The 14,385-nt window shown below is 60.8% G+C and overlaps 1 pseudogene and 17 gene segments (V, D, J or C); 9 read left to right on the top strand and 9 right to left on the bottom strand.

Moving 5' to 3' along the window:
- Positions 1-44: 44 nt before the first annotated feature.
- LOC131570807 (immunoglobulin heavy variable 3-23-like) lies at positions 45-443 on the bottom strand (the record flags this gene model as incomplete). The annotated part of the segment is given in 1 exon segment: positions 45-443. A coding segment is annotated over 1 exon segment (399 nt), but the record flags the coding sequence as incomplete, so codon positions are not given.
- Positions 444-466: 23 nt separating this feature from the next.
- Positions 467-1,207, top strand: LOC131570806 (Ig heavy chain V region 6.96-like). The segment is given in 3 exon segments: positions 467-524; positions 673-1,032; positions 1,194-1,207. Coding segments are annotated over 3 exon segments (432 nt in total).
- An 86-nt stretch (positions 1,208-1,293) lies between these two features.
- LOC131570805 (Ig heavy chain V region 6.96-like) lies at positions 1,294-1,772 on the bottom strand (the record flags this gene model as incomplete). The annotated part of the segment is given in 2 exon segments: positions 1,294-1,346; positions 1,412-1,772. Coding segments are annotated over 2 exon segments (414 nt in total), but the record flags the coding sequence as incomplete, so codon positions are not given.
- A 103-nt stretch (positions 1,773-1,875) lies between these two features.
- LOC131570804 (immunoglobulin heavy variable 3-21-like) lies at positions 1,876-2,819 on the top strand. The segment is given in 2 exon segments: positions 1,876-2,281; positions 2,740-2,819. Coding segments are annotated over 2 exon segments (486 nt in total).
- A 1,282-nt stretch (positions 2,820-4,101) lies between these two features.
- On the bottom strand, positions 4,102-4,566 carry LOC131570803 (immunoglobulin heavy variable 3-23-like; annotated as a pseudogene).
- An 11-nt stretch (positions 4,567-4,577) lies between these two features.
- Positions 4,578-5,437, top strand: LOC131570802 (Ig heavy chain V region 914-like). The segment is given in 4 exon segments: positions 4,578-4,593; positions 4,638-4,995; positions 5,309-5,328; positions 5,400-5,437. Coding segments are annotated over 4 exon segments (432 nt in total).
- Positions 5,438-5,477: 40 nt separating this feature from the next.
- On the bottom strand, positions 5,478-5,987 carry LOC131570801 (immunoglobulin heavy variable 3-48-like). The segment is given in 2 exon segments: positions 5,478-5,854; positions 5,975-5,987. Coding segments are annotated over 2 exon segments (390 nt in total).
- A 53-nt stretch (positions 5,988-6,040) lies between these two features.
- LOC131570800 (Ig heavy chain V region 914-like) lies at positions 6,041-6,484 on the top strand (the record flags this gene model as incomplete). The annotated part of the segment is given in 1 exon segment: positions 6,041-6,484. A coding segment is annotated over 1 exon segment (444 nt), but the record flags the coding sequence as incomplete, so codon positions are not given.
- Positions 6,485-8,217: 1,733 nt separating this feature from the next.
- On the bottom strand, positions 8,218-8,715 carry LOC131570798 (Ig heavy chain V region C3-like). The segment is given in 1 exon segment: positions 8,218-8,715. A coding segment is annotated over 1 exon segment (498 nt).
- Positions 8,716-8,787: 72 nt separating this feature from the next.
- Positions 8,788-9,290, top strand: LOC131570797 (Ig heavy chain V region 914-like). The segment is given in 2 exon segments: positions 8,788-8,818; positions 8,908-9,290. Coding segments are annotated over 2 exon segments (414 nt in total).
- A 3-nt stretch (positions 9,291-9,293) lies between these two features.
- On the bottom strand, positions 9,294-9,615 carry LOC131570796 (immunoglobulin heavy variable 3-23-like; the record flags this gene model as incomplete). The annotated part of the segment is given in 1 exon segment: positions 9,294-9,615. A coding segment is annotated over 1 exon segment (322 nt), but the record flags the coding sequence as incomplete, so codon positions are not given.
- Positions 9,616-9,638: 23 nt separating this feature from the next.
- Positions 9,639-10,226, top strand: LOC131570795 (Ig heavy chain V region 914-like). The segment is given in 2 exon segments: positions 9,639-9,759; positions 9,820-10,226. Coding segments are annotated over 2 exon segments (528 nt in total).
- Positions 10,227-10,496: 270 nt separating this feature from the next.
- On the bottom strand, positions 10,497-10,935 carry LOC131570794 (Ig heavy chain V region 914-like; the record flags this gene model as incomplete). The annotated part of the segment is given in 1 exon segment: positions 10,497-10,935. A coding segment is annotated over 1 exon segment (439 nt), but the record flags the coding sequence as incomplete, so codon positions are not given.
- Positions 10,936-11,072: 137 nt separating this feature from the next.
- Positions 11,073-11,582, top strand: LOC131570793 (immunoglobulin heavy variable 3-23-like). The segment is given in 1 exon segment: positions 11,073-11,582. A coding segment is annotated over 1 exon segment (510 nt).
- A 39-nt stretch (positions 11,583-11,621) lies between these two features.
- On the bottom strand, positions 11,622-12,334 carry LOC131570792 (Ig heavy chain V region 914-like). The segment is given in 2 exon segments: positions 11,622-12,126; positions 12,309-12,334. Coding segments are annotated over 2 exon segments (531 nt in total).
- A 60-nt stretch (positions 12,335-12,394) lies between these two features.
- On the top strand, positions 12,395-12,921 carry LOC131570791 (Ig heavy chain V region 914-like). The segment is given in 2 exon segments: positions 12,395-12,404; positions 12,488-12,921. Coding segments are annotated over 2 exon segments (444 nt in total).
- Positions 12,922-13,090: 169 nt separating this feature from the next.
- Positions 13,091-13,790, bottom strand: LOC131570790 (immunoglobulin heavy variable 3-23-like). The segment is given in 3 exon segments: positions 13,091-13,129; positions 13,173-13,615; positions 13,676-13,790. Coding segments are annotated over 3 exon segments (597 nt in total).
- A 23-nt stretch (positions 13,791-13,813) lies between these two features.
- On the top strand, positions 13,814-14,371 carry LOC131570789 (immunoglobulin heavy variable 3-64D-like; the record flags this gene model as incomplete). The annotated part of the segment is given in 1 exon segment: positions 13,814-14,371. A coding segment is annotated over 1 exon segment (558 nt), but the record flags the coding sequence as incomplete, so codon positions are not given.
- Positions 14,372-14,385: the final 14 nt, after the last annotated feature.

The following is a 14,385-nucleotide window of genomic DNA, read 5'->3' as shown; positions in this document are numbered from 1 at the left end:
GGAAAAATGGTCCAGATTTGGGTCTGTGAGGGTCACCAATGGGGTCAAGGGTAGGAGGGAAGGACCTGGGGAATGGGGATGGGGATGGGACCAATATTAGAACCAGCAGCATGAGCCTCCCAACCCCAACCATCATAGGCATTTTTGGCACAGAAATAAACGGCGGAATCCTCGTCCTTGAGGCTGTTCATGGTCAGCGTCACCGAGCTCTGCCCGTTGTCCCTGGAGATCCTGAACCGGCCCTGCACCGATGGCGCGTATCTGGGGGTGGAACCATCACCGTTGATCCCCGCGACGTATTCCAGCCCCTGCCCGGGTCTCTGGTGCAACCAGAACATTGCAGATTTTGTGAAATTGAACCCAGATGCGCGGCACAGCAACGTCAGGGACCCCCCGGGGGGCTGGAGGTGCCCCCCGCACTCCAGCAGGGTCACGGCCGCCCGGAGCCCTGCGGGACAGAGGCGAGATGGGGATGGACAATGCTCAACCACTGACCCCAAAATCCAGATTCTTTGACCAAGAATGTGACCCTTGGGTGTCCCAATCCGCTTCCTCCTGCTGCTCCTGCTTGGACTCCCAGGTGGGTCCCGCCCCTTTTTCCAGTCAACCACACCCAGTTTTGGGCTTTGGACCAATCACGTTTTCCATCGCCATCTCCCCTCTGTCCCGCAGGGCTCCGGGCGGCCGTGACCCTGCTGGAGTGCGGGGGGCACCTCCAGCCCCCCGGGGGGTCCCTGCGCCTCCTCTGCCGAGGGGCCGGGTTCAGTTTCGGGGATTTTGGAATGCAGTGGATCCGCCAGAGACCCGGGCAGGGGCTGGAGTGGTTCGTGGGGATCAGTGACAACTGTGACACCACCAAGTACGCGCCGTCGGTCAAGGGCCGGTTCAGGATCTCCAGGGACAACGGGCAGAGCTCGGTGACGCTGACCATGAACAGCCTCAAGGACGAGGATTCCGGATCCTATTTCTGCGCCAAACGTGACAATGGTTATGCTGGTGGTAATGCTGCTGCTCTTTTTGCCTTCACTTCCGGTAGTGACCATGAGGGTCGTGAAATTTCTCCAGTCCCAGCGATGCTTCCCCCAAGTTTCAGCCCTTCTAAAACCTCGAGCATTTTCCCCCAAACTCTGCCATTGTTGCCCCAACTCTGTACTTTCCTCCAATTTTGCCCATTTCACCCAAATCTCCCCAAGCTCCCGCGCCCTGATTGGAGGAGGCCTGACCTGGAGGCCAGGGGTGAAGGTTTGGGGCCAATGGTTGAGTTTTGGGGCAGGAGCAGGGGAGGGTTTGGGGTCAGTGCTGACCATTGGGGCAAATGGGGGAGGTTCGGGACAAAGGGTCAAGGGCTGGGGTTTGGGGGGAGGGTCTGGGACTGGGGACAGGGGGAGACACTGAGAGGGGGTGAATGCACCACGGCCATCGTCACTGTAAGCAGCAGCACCATCATAACCACCACCAGCATCCTTGGCACAGAAATAGGATCCGGAATCCTCGTCCTTGAGGCTGTTCATGGTCAGCGTCACCGAGCTCTGCCCGTTGTCCCTGGAGATCCTGAACCGGCCCCGCACCGACGGCGAGTACCAGGTGCTGGAACCAGAAGGGCTGCTGATCTCCGCGACGAATTCCAGCCCCTGCCCGGGTCTCTGGCGCACCCAGTACATATAAAAATTCCCAAAATCAAACCCGGCCCCTCGGCAGAGGAGGCGCAGGGACCCCCCGGGGGGCTGGAGGTGCCCCCCGCACTCCAGCAGGGTCACGGCCGCCCGGAGCCCTGCGGGACAGAGGGGAGATGGGGATGGGAAACCTGATTGGTCCAGAAGCTTAAAAATGAGTGTGGCCAGCTGGGAAAAGGGGCAGGACCCACCTGGGAGGAGGATGATGAACCCCAAAGGTCCCAGTTTGGGGCCCAGGGTCAGGATTTGGGTCAAGGGTAGAGCTTTGGCCCCATCCCCATCTCCCCTCTGTCCCGCAGGGCTCCGGGCGGCCGTGACCCTGCTGGAGTGCGGGGGGGACCTCCAGCCCCCTGGGGGGTCCCTGTGCCTCCTCTGCCGAGGGGCCGGGTTCAGTTTCGGCAGTTTCGGCATGCAGTGGATCCGCCAGAGACCCGGGCAGGGGCTGGAGTGGCTCGCAGGGATCAGCAGCAGTGGTTCCTACATCTACTACGCGTCGTCGGTGCAGGGCCGGTTCAGGATCTCCAGGGACAACGGGCAGAGCTCGGTGACGCTGACCATGAACAGCCTCAAGGACGAGGATTCCGCCACCTATTTCTGCGCAAAATGTGATTTCAATAATTGCAACTATGAAGGTTATCGTATTGATGTTAGTTTCAGCCCTGCCTTTGTTGTCGGGTCCCCAAATGTCCCCAGCCCTCAGACCTTCCCCAAAGCCTCACCCATTGACCTAGCCTTGACCCTTTATCCCCATTTTGCCCCATGGTCAGCACTGACCCCAACCCTAACTGGTTCTGCCCCAAAACTCAAGCATTGGCCCCAAACCTTCACCCGTGACTTCCAATTGGCCTCCTCCCAATGAGGACCCCAGGAGCTGGGGGAGATTTGGGTGAAATGGGCAAAACTGGGGGCAAGTTGTGACTTGGGAGAGCAGGGGTGGAGTTTGGGGAAAATTGCTGAGATTGATGAAAAGGGCTGGAATTTGGAGGGGAGATCAGAGGAGTCTGGGAAATCTGGGATCAAAGTGGAGGGATTTGGGACCAAAACCAGAGCCAGCAATAAATGCAACACCAACAGTACCATGACTATTGGCACAACCACCATCAATGCATTTGGCACAGAAATAGGATCCGGAATCCTCGTCCTTGAGGCTGTTCATGGTCAGCGTCACCGAGCTCTGCCCGTTGTCCCTGGAGATCCTGAACCGGCCCTTGACCGACGGCGCGTATCCGATGCTGCCACCGTTGTCCTTGATCCCTGCGATGAATTCCAGCCCTTGCCCGGGTCTCTGGCGCACCCAGAACATGGAGAAACTGCCGAAACTGAACCCGGCCCCTCGGCAGAGGAGGTGCAGGGACCCCCCGGGGGGCTGGAGGTCCCCCCCGCACTCCAGCAGGGTCACGGCCGCTCCCCCATTTCCAAACCTCCAAAGGTTTCGCCCCAAATCCCGTTTGTCTACCCCCAAATCTCCAACAGAGATTTCCAGTATTGTAAAGTGCCTTAAACCCAGCTAAGAGCCCCAGTCCACCCATTGATTAATTGGACACCTCTGCCGGACCTCTGCATCGCCCCATCCCCATCTCCCCTGTGTCCCGCAGGGCTCCGGGCGGCCGTGACCCTGCTGGAGTGCGGGGGGCACCTCCAGCCCCCCGGGGGGTCCCTGCGCCTCCTCTGCCGAGGGGCCGGGTTTGATTTTGGGAATTATGGAATGTTCTGGGTCCGCCAGAGACCCGGGCAGGCTTTGGAATACGTCGCAGGGATCTACAGCGATGGTTCCTACACCTACTACGCGCCGTCGGTGCAGGGCCGGTTCAGGATCTCCAGGGACAACGGGCAGAGCTCGGTGACGCTGACCATGAACAGCCTCAAGGACGAGGATTCCGCCGTTTATTTCTGCGCCAAGTGTGCTGTTAATAATTACCCTGAAAGTCCTGGTCGTAGTGACGATGCCCAAGCTGTCCCCATCCCCATCCCCGTGTCCCCCCTGTGCCCGTTCCCCAGACCCTTCCCCCAGACCCCCAGCCCACACCCAGCCCTTGGCCATTGATCCCAACCTTGCTCTGCCTCGGCCCCAATTCTCACCCGCTGACCCCAAACCACAACTGCTGACCCCAAATCTCCACTTTGTGACCCAAAACTTTGCTCTGAAGGTCGGGGTTTGGGGCTCAGGGTCCCGATTTGGGGACAAAGGTTGAGGATTCGTGTCAGCAGCCGTGGCTGGGAGCCCAAGGTGGGGATTTGGGGCAGAATCGGGCGAGTTTTGGGGCCAAAGCAGGAGGGTTTGGGGCAGAATCAGTTTGGGGGTTTTGGCTCCGTGGTTGGTGTCGCTGGAAATTGGGGAGACATGGGGCAAAGGGTCAAGAATGGGGTCAAGGGCTGAGATTTGGGGGGAGGATCCTGGGACTGGGGACAGGAGGGGACACTGAGATGAGGGCTTGGATCCTCCATGGGCATCATCATCAACATTAGCACCAGGACCCACATAACCAGCATAGGCACGTTTGGCACAGAAATAGGATCCGGAATCCTCGACCTTGAGGCTGTTCATGGTCAGCGTCACCGAGCTCTGCCCGTTGTCCCTGGAGATCCTGAACCAGCCCTTGACCGACGGCGCGTAGATGGTGGTGCCACCATCGTAGCTGATCCCTGCGAGCCACTCCAGCCCCTGCCCGGGTCTCTGGCGCACCCAGAACATGTCTTAGCTCCCAAAATCAAACCCGGCCCCTCGGCAGAGGAGGCGCAGGGACCCCCCGGGGGGCTGGAGGTCCCCCCCGCACTCCAGCAGGGTCACGGCCGCCCGGAGCCCTGCGGGACACAGGGGAGATGGGGATGAGGAGCCTGATTGGTCGAGGACCTCAAAGTGGATTTGGCCAGCTAGAAAAGAGTTGGTACCCATCTTGGAGAAGGATGAGAAGGTCCAGGGGTCAGAATTTGGGGCCCAGGGTCAGGATTTTGGTCAATGTTGAGCTTTGGCCCCATCCCCATCTCCCCTCTGTCCCGCAGGGCTCCGGGCGGCCGTGACCCTGCTGGAGTGCGGGGGGGACCTCCAGCCCCCCGGGGGGTCCCTGCGCCTCCTCTGCCGAGGGGCCGGGTTCAGTTTCGGCAGTTTCTTCATGTACTGGGTGCGCCAGAGACCCGGGCAGGGGCTGGAGTGGGTCGCAGCGATCAGCAGCCCTTCTGGTTCCAGCACCTACTACGCGCCGTCGGTGCAGGGCCGGTTCAGGATCTCCAGGGACAACGGGCAGAGCTCGGTGACGCTGACCATGAACAGCCTCAAGGACGAGGATTCCGGATCCTATTTCTGTGCCAAATCTTCTGATGCTGGCGCTGCTCTTTTTTTGGTGGTTGGGTTGGTGTTTGGGGTCCTGGCCCCGTCCCTGTCCCCAGCTGTCCCCAGACCCTTCCCCAAACCCCCCTGACCCACCCCTGACCCTTTGTCCCAGCCCCGCCCCCTTTGCCCCAACGCTGCCCATTGGCCCCAAACCCTGCCCTGGCTCTGGCCCCAAACTCAACTCTCGGCCCCAAATCTCATCCTCATCCCCCAAAATTGCCCAAAATGCCGAGATTTGGGGACGGCGGGTGAGGTTTGGGTCAGCAGCTGCGGCTGGGAGCCCAGAGTGGGGATTTGGGGCAGAATCGGACGAGTTTTGGGGCCAAAGCAGGAGGGTTTGGGGCAGAACCAGTTTGGGGGTTTTGGGCCTTTGGTCACCATTGGTGGCAATGGGGCAGATCTGGGCAGAGGGGTCAAGAATGAGGTCAAGGGCTGAGATTTGGGTAAAAGTTCTGAGATTTGGGGACAAGAGGGGCTCAGGCAAGGGCGCTGCCACCACCGGCACGGTCAATGTAAGTAGCACCAGCACCCCAACCAGCAGCAGCAGCTTTGGCACAGAAATAGGATCCGGAATCCTCGTCCTTGAGGCTGTTCATGGTCAGCGTCACCGAGCTCTGCCCGTTGTCCCTGGAGATCGTGAACCGGCCCTTGACCGACGGCGCGTAGAAGTTGCTGGAACCATCGCTCCTGATCCACGCGACGAATTCCAGCCCCTGCCCGGGTCTCTGTCGGACCCAGTTCATGGCAAAACTGCCGAAACTGAACCCGGCCCCTCGGCAGAGGAGGCGCAGGGACCCCCCGGGGGGCTGGAGGTCCCCCCCGCACTCCAGCAGGGTCACGGCCGCCCGGAGCCCTGCGGGACAGAGGGGAGATGGGGATGGGGGGATGCAAAAGTCAGGCAGAGGTGTCCAAGTAATTAATGCGTGGATTGGGGCTAATTGCACGGTTGAAGGCACTTTACCATTCAGGATACCTCTGTTGGACATTTGGGGAGAAACAAAGGGAATTTGGGCAAAACCAGTGAAGGTTTGGGGTTGGGGGAGCGGCCGTGACCCTGCTGGAGTGCGGGGGGCACCTCCAGCCCCCCGGGGGGTCCCTGCGCCTCCTCTGCCGAGGGGCCGGGTTCAGTTTTGGAAGTTTTGGAATGAGCTGGGTCCGCCAGAGACCCGGGCAGGGGCTGGAGTGGCTCGCAGGGATCCACAGCAGTGGCAGCGCCTACTACGCGCCATCGTTTAGGGGTCGGTTCAGGATCTCCAGGGACAACGGGCAGAGCTCGGTGACGCTGACCATGAACAGCCTCAAGGACGAGGATTCCGGATCCTATTTCTGTGCCAAGGGTTTTGCTGGTTATGCTGGTGATAACGATGCCTGCTGTATTGACCCCTTCCCCATCGCCGTGTCCTCAGCTGTCCCCAGACCTTTCCCCTGTGGTCACACGTGGTCAGCGTCACCGAGCTCAGCCCACTGTCCCTGGCCGTGCTGACCCTGCCCCTGACCGATGGAACCTTCCAGGAGAATCCACCCTTGGACCCCCCTGCTTCTCTCAGCATGGAGCCCTCGGCTCGAGATCGATTTGAAAAATTCAATTTCCCCAAAATTTCATGTGGTTTGGGTTAAAAAAGGGGGTTTATTCTCCATAGCTGCCAGAGAGGATTCCAGCCCAGCCCCGAGGAGCAGCCCCAGACACCGCGGCCGTGAGGGAGCAGTGAAGCCCCAGGTGGGAGCGAGCGAGCGAGCGAGGGAGGGAGGAGAAGACGCCGCGATTTTGGGGCTCCGCAGCCTCCCCCCACTTCCTCGCCGGCAGCTGCCGGGGCCCGGCCGGGGCGGGGAAGGAAACAGAAAGTTCCTGGGTTGGGTCGCTGTGAACATCTGTGCTGGGCAGAGGGCAGCTCAGCCTCGGGGCGCTGCGGCAGAGCGCCGGCCGCACAAAAAGCTCTGTGTGCAAAGGGCCCCGGAGCGACCCCCGTTCCGCACTGGGACGGAGGGGCAGGGCCGGACCGGGGAGAAATGGGGAAAATTGGGGGAAATTGGGAGTTGGGGAAGTGATGGTGGAGTTTGGGAGGAAATGGTGAATATTGGAGTAAACGGAGGGGGGGGATTTTGGGGAAGGATCAGAGAATTCTGTGATGCTTGGGAACAGAGAGGAGAGGGCTTGGGACAGCAACCACCATCAACACCATAAGCATAAGCAGCATTACCACAACCACTGCTGGAACATTTGGCACAGAAATAAACGGCGGAATCCTCGTCCTTGAGGCTGTTCATGGTCAGCGTCACCGAGCTCTGCCCGTTGTCCCTGGAGATCGTGAACCGGCCCTGCACCGACGGCGCGTACCAGGTGCTGCGACCATTGTTGTAGATACTTGCGACGAATTCCAGCCCCTGCCCGGGTTTCTGGCGCACCCAGTACATGTCAAAATTCCCGAAACTGAACCCGGCCCCTCGGCAGAGGAGGCGCAGGGACCCCCCGGGGGGCTGGAGGTCCCCCCCGCACTCCAGCAGGGTCACGGCCGCCCGGAGCCCTGCGGGACACAGGGGAGATGGGGATGGGAAACCTGATTGGTCCAGGGCCTCAGAGTGGGTTTAGCCAGGTGGAAAAAGGGACAGGACCCACCTGTGAGGAGGATGAACTCCAAGGGTCCCAGTTTGGGGCCCAGGGTCAGGATTTGGGTCAATGTTGAACTCTGGCCCCATCCCCATCTCCCCTGTGTCCCGCAGGGCTCCGGGCGGCCGTGACCCTGCTGGAGTGCGGGGGGGACCTCCAGCCCCCCGGGGGGTCCCTGCGCCTCCTCTGCCGAGGGGCCGGGTTCGATTTTGGGAATTTTGAAATGTACTGGGTGCGCCAGAGACCCGGGCAGGGGCTGGAGTGGCTCGCGAGTATCAACAGCAATGGACGTTACACCTACTACGCGCCGTCGGTCAAGGGCCGGTTCACGATCTCCAGGGACAACGGGCAGAGCTCGGTGACGCTGACCATGAACAGCCTCAAGGACGAGGATTCCGGATCCTATTTCTGCGCCAAAGCTGCTGCTGCTGGTTGGGGTGCTGGTGCTGCTGGTGCTGCTGTTGGACCCCATCCCCATCCCTGTGTCCCCCCCATCCCCGTTCCTCAGGTCCTTCCCTCCAACCCTTGACCCCATTGGTGACCCCACAGACCAAATCCGGCCCATTTTCCCCAAATCTCGGCCATTTCCACCCAGGTTTGAGGACCTTGGTTTACCCTTGGAGCCCAGAGCTGAGGTTTGGGGCCAAGAGCTGAGATTTGGGGCAGAGCCAGCTCAGAGCTGGGACAGGGGACAGGAACGGGGTCAGGGGCTGGGGTCTGGGGAAGGGTCTGGGGAACGGGGACGGGGGGGACACGACCATGGGGATGGGGTCCAAAACATGGGCATTATTGCCCCAATAATTATCAGCAGATTTGGCGCAGAAATAGGATCCGGAATCTTCCTTCCTGAGGCTGGTCATGGTCAGCGTCACCGAGCTCTGCCCGTTGTCCCTGGAGGTCCTGACCCGGCCCTTGACCGATGGACTGTAGTAGGCGCTGGAACCGTCCTTGCTGATCCCCGCGAGCCACTCCAGCCCCTGCCCGGGGCTCTGGCGCATCCAGAACATTCCATTGCTCCCAAAATCGAACCCGGCCCCTCGGCAGAGGAGGCGCAGGGACCCCCCGGGGGGCTGGAGGTCCCCCCCACACTCCAGCAGGGTCACGGCCATTTCCACATCCCCAAACCTTCACTGGAGTTTTGCCCCAAATTCCCTTTGTTTGGCCCCAAATCTCCCAGAGAGATGCCCATGATCATACAGTGCCTTCAAGCCTGCAATTGACCCCAATTCACCCAATAATTGATTGGACAGCTCTGCCTGAGTTTTGCATCGCCCCATCCCCATCTCCCCTGTGTCCCGCAGGGCTCCGGGCGGCCGTGACCCTGCTGGAGTGCGGGGGGCACCTCCAGCCCCCCGGGGGGTCCCTGATTCTCCTCTGCCTGGGCTCTGGGTTTGATTTTGACCAGTTTGACCTGTTCTGGATCCGGCAGAGACCCGGGCAGGGGCTGGAATTCATCGCCAGCATCTACTACGGCAGTCGGGGTCACGCCTTCTACGCGCCGTCGGTGCAGGGCCGGGTCACGATCTCCAGGGACAACGGGCAGAGCTCCATGTCCCTGACCATGACCAACCTCAAGGACGAGGATTCCGGATCCTATTTCTGCGCCAGATCTGCTCCTGGTTACTATAATTATGGTGCTGGTTATACTGACGGCGAAGATCACCCCAGCCCCAACCAGCATTAGGAGCAGCTCCGTAACCATCAGCACCCTTGGCACAGAAATAGGATCCGGAATCCTCGTCCTTGAGGCTGTTCATGGCCAGCGTCACCGAGCTCTGCCCGTTGTCCCTGGAGATCCTGAACCGGCCCTGCACTGAATCCGCGTAGCCGGAGTTACCACCAGTGTTGGTGATCCCTGCGACGAATTCCAGCCCCTGCCCGGGTCGTTGACGCATCCAGGCCATTGCAAATTGTCCGAAATTGAACCCGGCCCCTCGGCAGAGGAGGCGCAGGGACCCCCCGGGGGGCTGGAGGTCCCCCCCGCACTCCAGCAGGGTCACGGCCGCCCGGAGCCCTGCGGGACACAGGGGAGATGGGGATGGGGAGCTGGATTGGTCCAGGGCCTCAGAGTGGGCTTAGCCAGGTGGAAAAAGGGGCGGGACCCACCAGGGAGGAGGATGATGAACTCCAAGGGTCCCAGTTTGGGGCCCAGGGTCAGGATTTGGGTCAATGTTGAGCTTTGGCCCCATCCCCATCTCCCCTCTGTCCCGCAGGGCTCCGGGCGGCCGTGACCCTGCTGGAGTGCGGGGGGGACCTCCAGCCCCCCGGGGGGTCCCTGACGTTGCTGTGCCGCGCCTCTGGGTTTGATTTTGGACAATTTGGGATGGGCTGGATGCGCCAGAGACCCGGGCAGGCGCTGGAATACATCGCCAGTATCAGCAGCAATGGTGGCAGCACCGACTACGCGCCGTCATTCAAGGGCCGGGTCACGATCTCCAGGGACAACGGGCAGAGCTCGGTGACGCTGACCATGAACAGCCTCAAGGACGAGGATTCTGGATCCTATTTCTGCGCCAAGGGTGCTGGCAGTAGTTATGGTGGTGGTGTTGCTGCTTTTAATGACAATTCCGGCAGTGGCCCCAGCCCTATGATGGTCACCAAACCTCCCCACTCCCAGTGATCCTTCCTCCAGAGCCCAGCTTTCCTCCTCAACTGTTAAAGAGTTTCCGCCAAACTCTGCCCCTGCTGCCCCAACTCTCGACTTTCCCCCAGTTTTGCCCATTTCACCCAAATCTCCCCCAGCTCCCGGGCCCTGATTGGAGGAGGCCTGACCTGGAGGCCAGGGGTGAAGGTTTGGGGCCAATGGTTGAGTTTTGGGGCAGGAGCAGGGGAGGGTTTGGGGTCAGTGCTGACCATTGGGGGAAATGGGGAGAAAGGGTCACCAGCTGAGTCATGCGGTGAGGTCTGGGGGAAGGGTCTGGTTTTGGGACATGGGGGGACTCCAAGATGGGAGCAGGGCCAAAACTGCCATAATCAACATCACCACAGTCAATATCGTCACCAGCAGCAGCAGCACAACAATCATCCCCGTCCTTGGCACAGAAATAAACGGCGGAATCCTCCACCTTGAGGTTGGTCATGGTCAGCGTCATCAGACCCTGCCCGTTGTCCCTGGCGATCATGAACCGGCCCTTGACCGAATCCGCGTACCAGGCGCTGCCACCGCTGCGGACGTAGGCGACGACCTCCAGCCCCTGCCCGGGTCTCTGACGGACCCAGCTCATGGCAACGCTCCCGAAACTGAACCCGGCCCCTCGGCACAGCAACGTCAGGGACCCCCCGGGGGGCTGGAGGTGCCCCCCGCACTCCAGCAGGGTCACGGCCGCTCCCCCATCCCCAAACCTTCACCGGCTTTTCCCTAAACTCCCCTGGTTTGGTCCCAAATCTCCAACAGAGATTTCCAGTATTGTAAAGTTCCTTAAACCCTGAAATTAGCCACAATCCATCCATTAATTATTGGACAGCCATGCCTGACTTTTGCATCGCCCCACCCCCATCTCCCCTGTGTCCCGCAGGGCTCCGGGCGGCCGTGACCCTGCTGGAGTGCGGGGGGGACCTCCAGCCCCCCGGGGGGTCCCTGCGCCTCCTCTGCCGAGGGGCCGGGTTCAGTTTCGGGAAATTTGCCATGGGCTGGATCCGACAGAGACCCGGGCAGGGGCTGGAATCCATCGCAGCGATCTGGGACAATTCTGGTTGGACCGGCTACGCGGATTCAGTGCAGGGCCGGTTCAGGATCTCCAGGGACAACGGGCAGAGCTCGGTGACGCTGACCATGAACAGCCTCAAGGACGAGGATTCCGGATCCTATTTCTGCGTGAAATCTGGTTTAACTAGTGGAGGTTGGGGTGCTGCTCAAGCTGTCGATGTTTTTGGCCCTGGCCCTGTCCCCATGTCCCCAACCCTGTCCCCGTTCCTCAGATCCTCCCTCCAATCCCCAAGCACTGACCCCATTCCTGTCCCCGTGTCCCAGCTCTGAACTGGTTCTGCACCAAACCTCAGCTCTGGGCTCCAAGCCTTAACCAAGGTCCCCAAACCTGGGTGCCAATGGCTGAGATTTAGGGAAAATCGTCCAGATTTGGGTCCCTGGGGGGTCAAAAATGGGGTAAAGGTTTGGAGGGAAGGACGTGGGGAATGGGGACAGGTGGGGATGTGGTGATGGGACTGGGTCAAAACCATCAAACCCAGCAGCAGAACTGGAACCAGCCTCTCTGGCGCAGAAATAGGATCCGGAATCCTCGTCCTTGAGGCTGTTCATGGTCAGCGTCACCGAGCTCTGCCCGTTGTCCCTGGAGATCGTGAACCGGCCCTGCACTGATGGTGCGTACCAGGTGCCGCCACCAGTGGTGATCCACGCCACCCATTCCAGCCCCTGCCCAGGTCTCTGGCGCATCCAGTGCAGATCATAACGGCTGAAATCGAACCCGGCCCCTCGGCAGAGGAGGCGCAGGGACCCCCCGGGGGGCTGGAGGTCCCCCCCGCACTCCAGCAGGGTCACGGCCGCCCGGAGCCCACGCCCAAATCTTCACCAATTTCACTCAAAACTATTGTTGTTTGTTCCCAAATCTCCACCAGAGCTTTCACATATCCTAACTTGACGCAAATGATGTAATTAACACCAATCCACTGGCAAATTAATTGGAAACCTCCTCCTGGTCCTTCTGCACTCATTGCACAATTAAAAGCTCGTTAACGACCCCCAAACCCTCTGGAACCCCAACCCCGGCACATCCCGGCCACGGCCTTGAGCTCCCACGGGATCCTGGCCCTGCTGCTCCTGCTGCCCCTCCCATGTGGCCCCGCCCCTTTTTCCTGGAAGTCACGCCCCTTTTCCCCTTCTGGACCAATCAGGTTTCCCATCCCCATCTCCCCTGTGTCCCGCAGGGCTCCGGGCGGCCGTGACCCTGCTGGAGTGCGGGGGGGACCTCCAGCCCCCCGGGGGGTCCCTGCGCCTCCTCTGCCGAGGGGCCGGGTTCAGTTTCGGCAGTTTTGGGATGGGCTGGTACCGACAGAGACCCGGGCAGGGGCTGGAGTTCGTAGCACAGATCAGCACTGGTGGCACCACCCAGTATGGAGATTTGTTCAAGGGCCGGTTCAGCATCTCCAGGGACAACGGGCAGAGCTCGGTGACGCTGACCATGAACAGCCTCAAGGACGAGGATTCCGGATCCTATTTCTGCGCCAAGGATTCCTATGGTGGCTGGAATGCCGCCCATGCCATTGGTTTCGCTCCCGGTGGTTGGGTTGGTGTTTGGGGTCCTGGCCCCGTCCCCAGCTGTCCCCAGACCCTTCCCCAAACCCCCCTGACCCACCCCTGACCCTTTGTCCCAGCCCCGCCCCCTTTGCCCCAACGCTGCCCATTGGCCCCAAACCCTGCCCTGGCTCTGGCCCCAAACTCAACTCTCGGCCCCAAATCTCACCCTGGTCCCCAAAAAGTGCCCCAAGGGCCGAGATTTGGGGTGAAATTGGGCAAAATGTGGCACCAACTCAATCGGGTTTGGTGCAGAACCAGTCGGGGTTTGGGGCCTGTGGTCACCATGGGTGGAAATGGGGGAGACTTTGGACAAACGGTCAAGAATGGGGTCAAGGGCTGAGATTTGGAAAAAGAGTCTGGGGCTGTGGGGACAGGAGGGGACCCTGAGATGGGGATGGATCCACCACGGCCCCCTTCAATATATTCAGCAGCACCACCACCAGCATAAACATCCTTGGCACAGAAATAGGATCCGGAATCCTCGTCCTTGAGGCTGTTCATGGTCAGCGTCACCGAGCTCTGCCCGTTGTCCCTGGAGATCCTGAACCGGCCCTGCACTGATGGCGCGTACCCGGTCCAAGCACCATTGTTGGTGGTCCCTGCGACCCACTCCAGCCCCTGCCCGGGCCTCTGGCGCACCCAGTACATGGTGAAACTGCCGAAACTGAACCCGGCCCCTCGGCAGAGGAGGCGCAGGGACCCCCCGGGGGGCTGGAGGTCCCCCCCGCACTCCAGCAGGGTCACGGCCGCCCGGAGCCCTGCGGGACAGAGGGGAGATGGGGATGGGGCCACAGCTCAACATTGACCCAAATCCTGACCCTTGACCACAACTTGGGACGCTTGGGGTTCATCACCCTCCTCCCAGGTGGGTCCCAATCCTTTATCAAGCTTGCCCCTCCCAGTTTTTGGCCCTGAACCAATCAGGTTTCCCATCTCCCCTGTGTCCCGCAGGGCTCCGGGCGGCCGTGACCCTGCTGGAGTGCGGGGGGCACCTCCAGCCCCCCGGGGGGTCCCTGACGTTGCTGTGCCGCGCATCCGGGTTCAATTTTGGTGACTATGGAATGCACTGGATCCGCCAGAGGCCCGGGCAGGGTTTGGAATACGTTGCAGGTATCTACAACACTGGTGGCAGCACGTACTACGCGCCGTCGGTGCAGGGCCGGTTCAGGATCTCCAGGGACAACGGGCAGAGCTCGGTGACGCTGACCATGAACAGCCTCAAGGACGAGGATTCCGCTGTCTACTTCTGTGCCAAGTGTGCTGCTGCTAATTACGCTGAAAGTGCTGCTCGTAGTGACGATGCCCAAGCTGTCCCCATCCCCATCCCCGTGTCCCCCATGTCCCCATTGCCAGACCCTTCCCCCAGACCCCCAGCCCACACCCAGCCCTTGGCCATTGATCCCAACCTTGCTCTGCCTCGGCCCCGATTCTCACCCGCTGACCCCAAACCACAACTCCTGACCCCAAATCTCCACTTTGTGACCCAAAACTTTGCTCTGAAGGTCGGGGTTTGAGGCCCAGGGTCCCG

The sequence above is a fragment of the Ammospiza caudacuta genome, chromosome 39, assembly GCF_027887145.1.
Source record: "Ammospiza caudacuta isolate bAmmCau1 chromosome 39, bAmmCau1.pri, whole genome shotgun sequence".
Lineage (NCBI taxonomy): Eukaryota > Metazoa > Chordata > Aves > Passeriformes > Passerellidae > Ammospiza > Ammospiza caudacuta.
The sequence above is the reverse complement of the archived record's forward strand: the minus strand, read 5'-3'. Positions and strand labels throughout refer to the sequence as shown.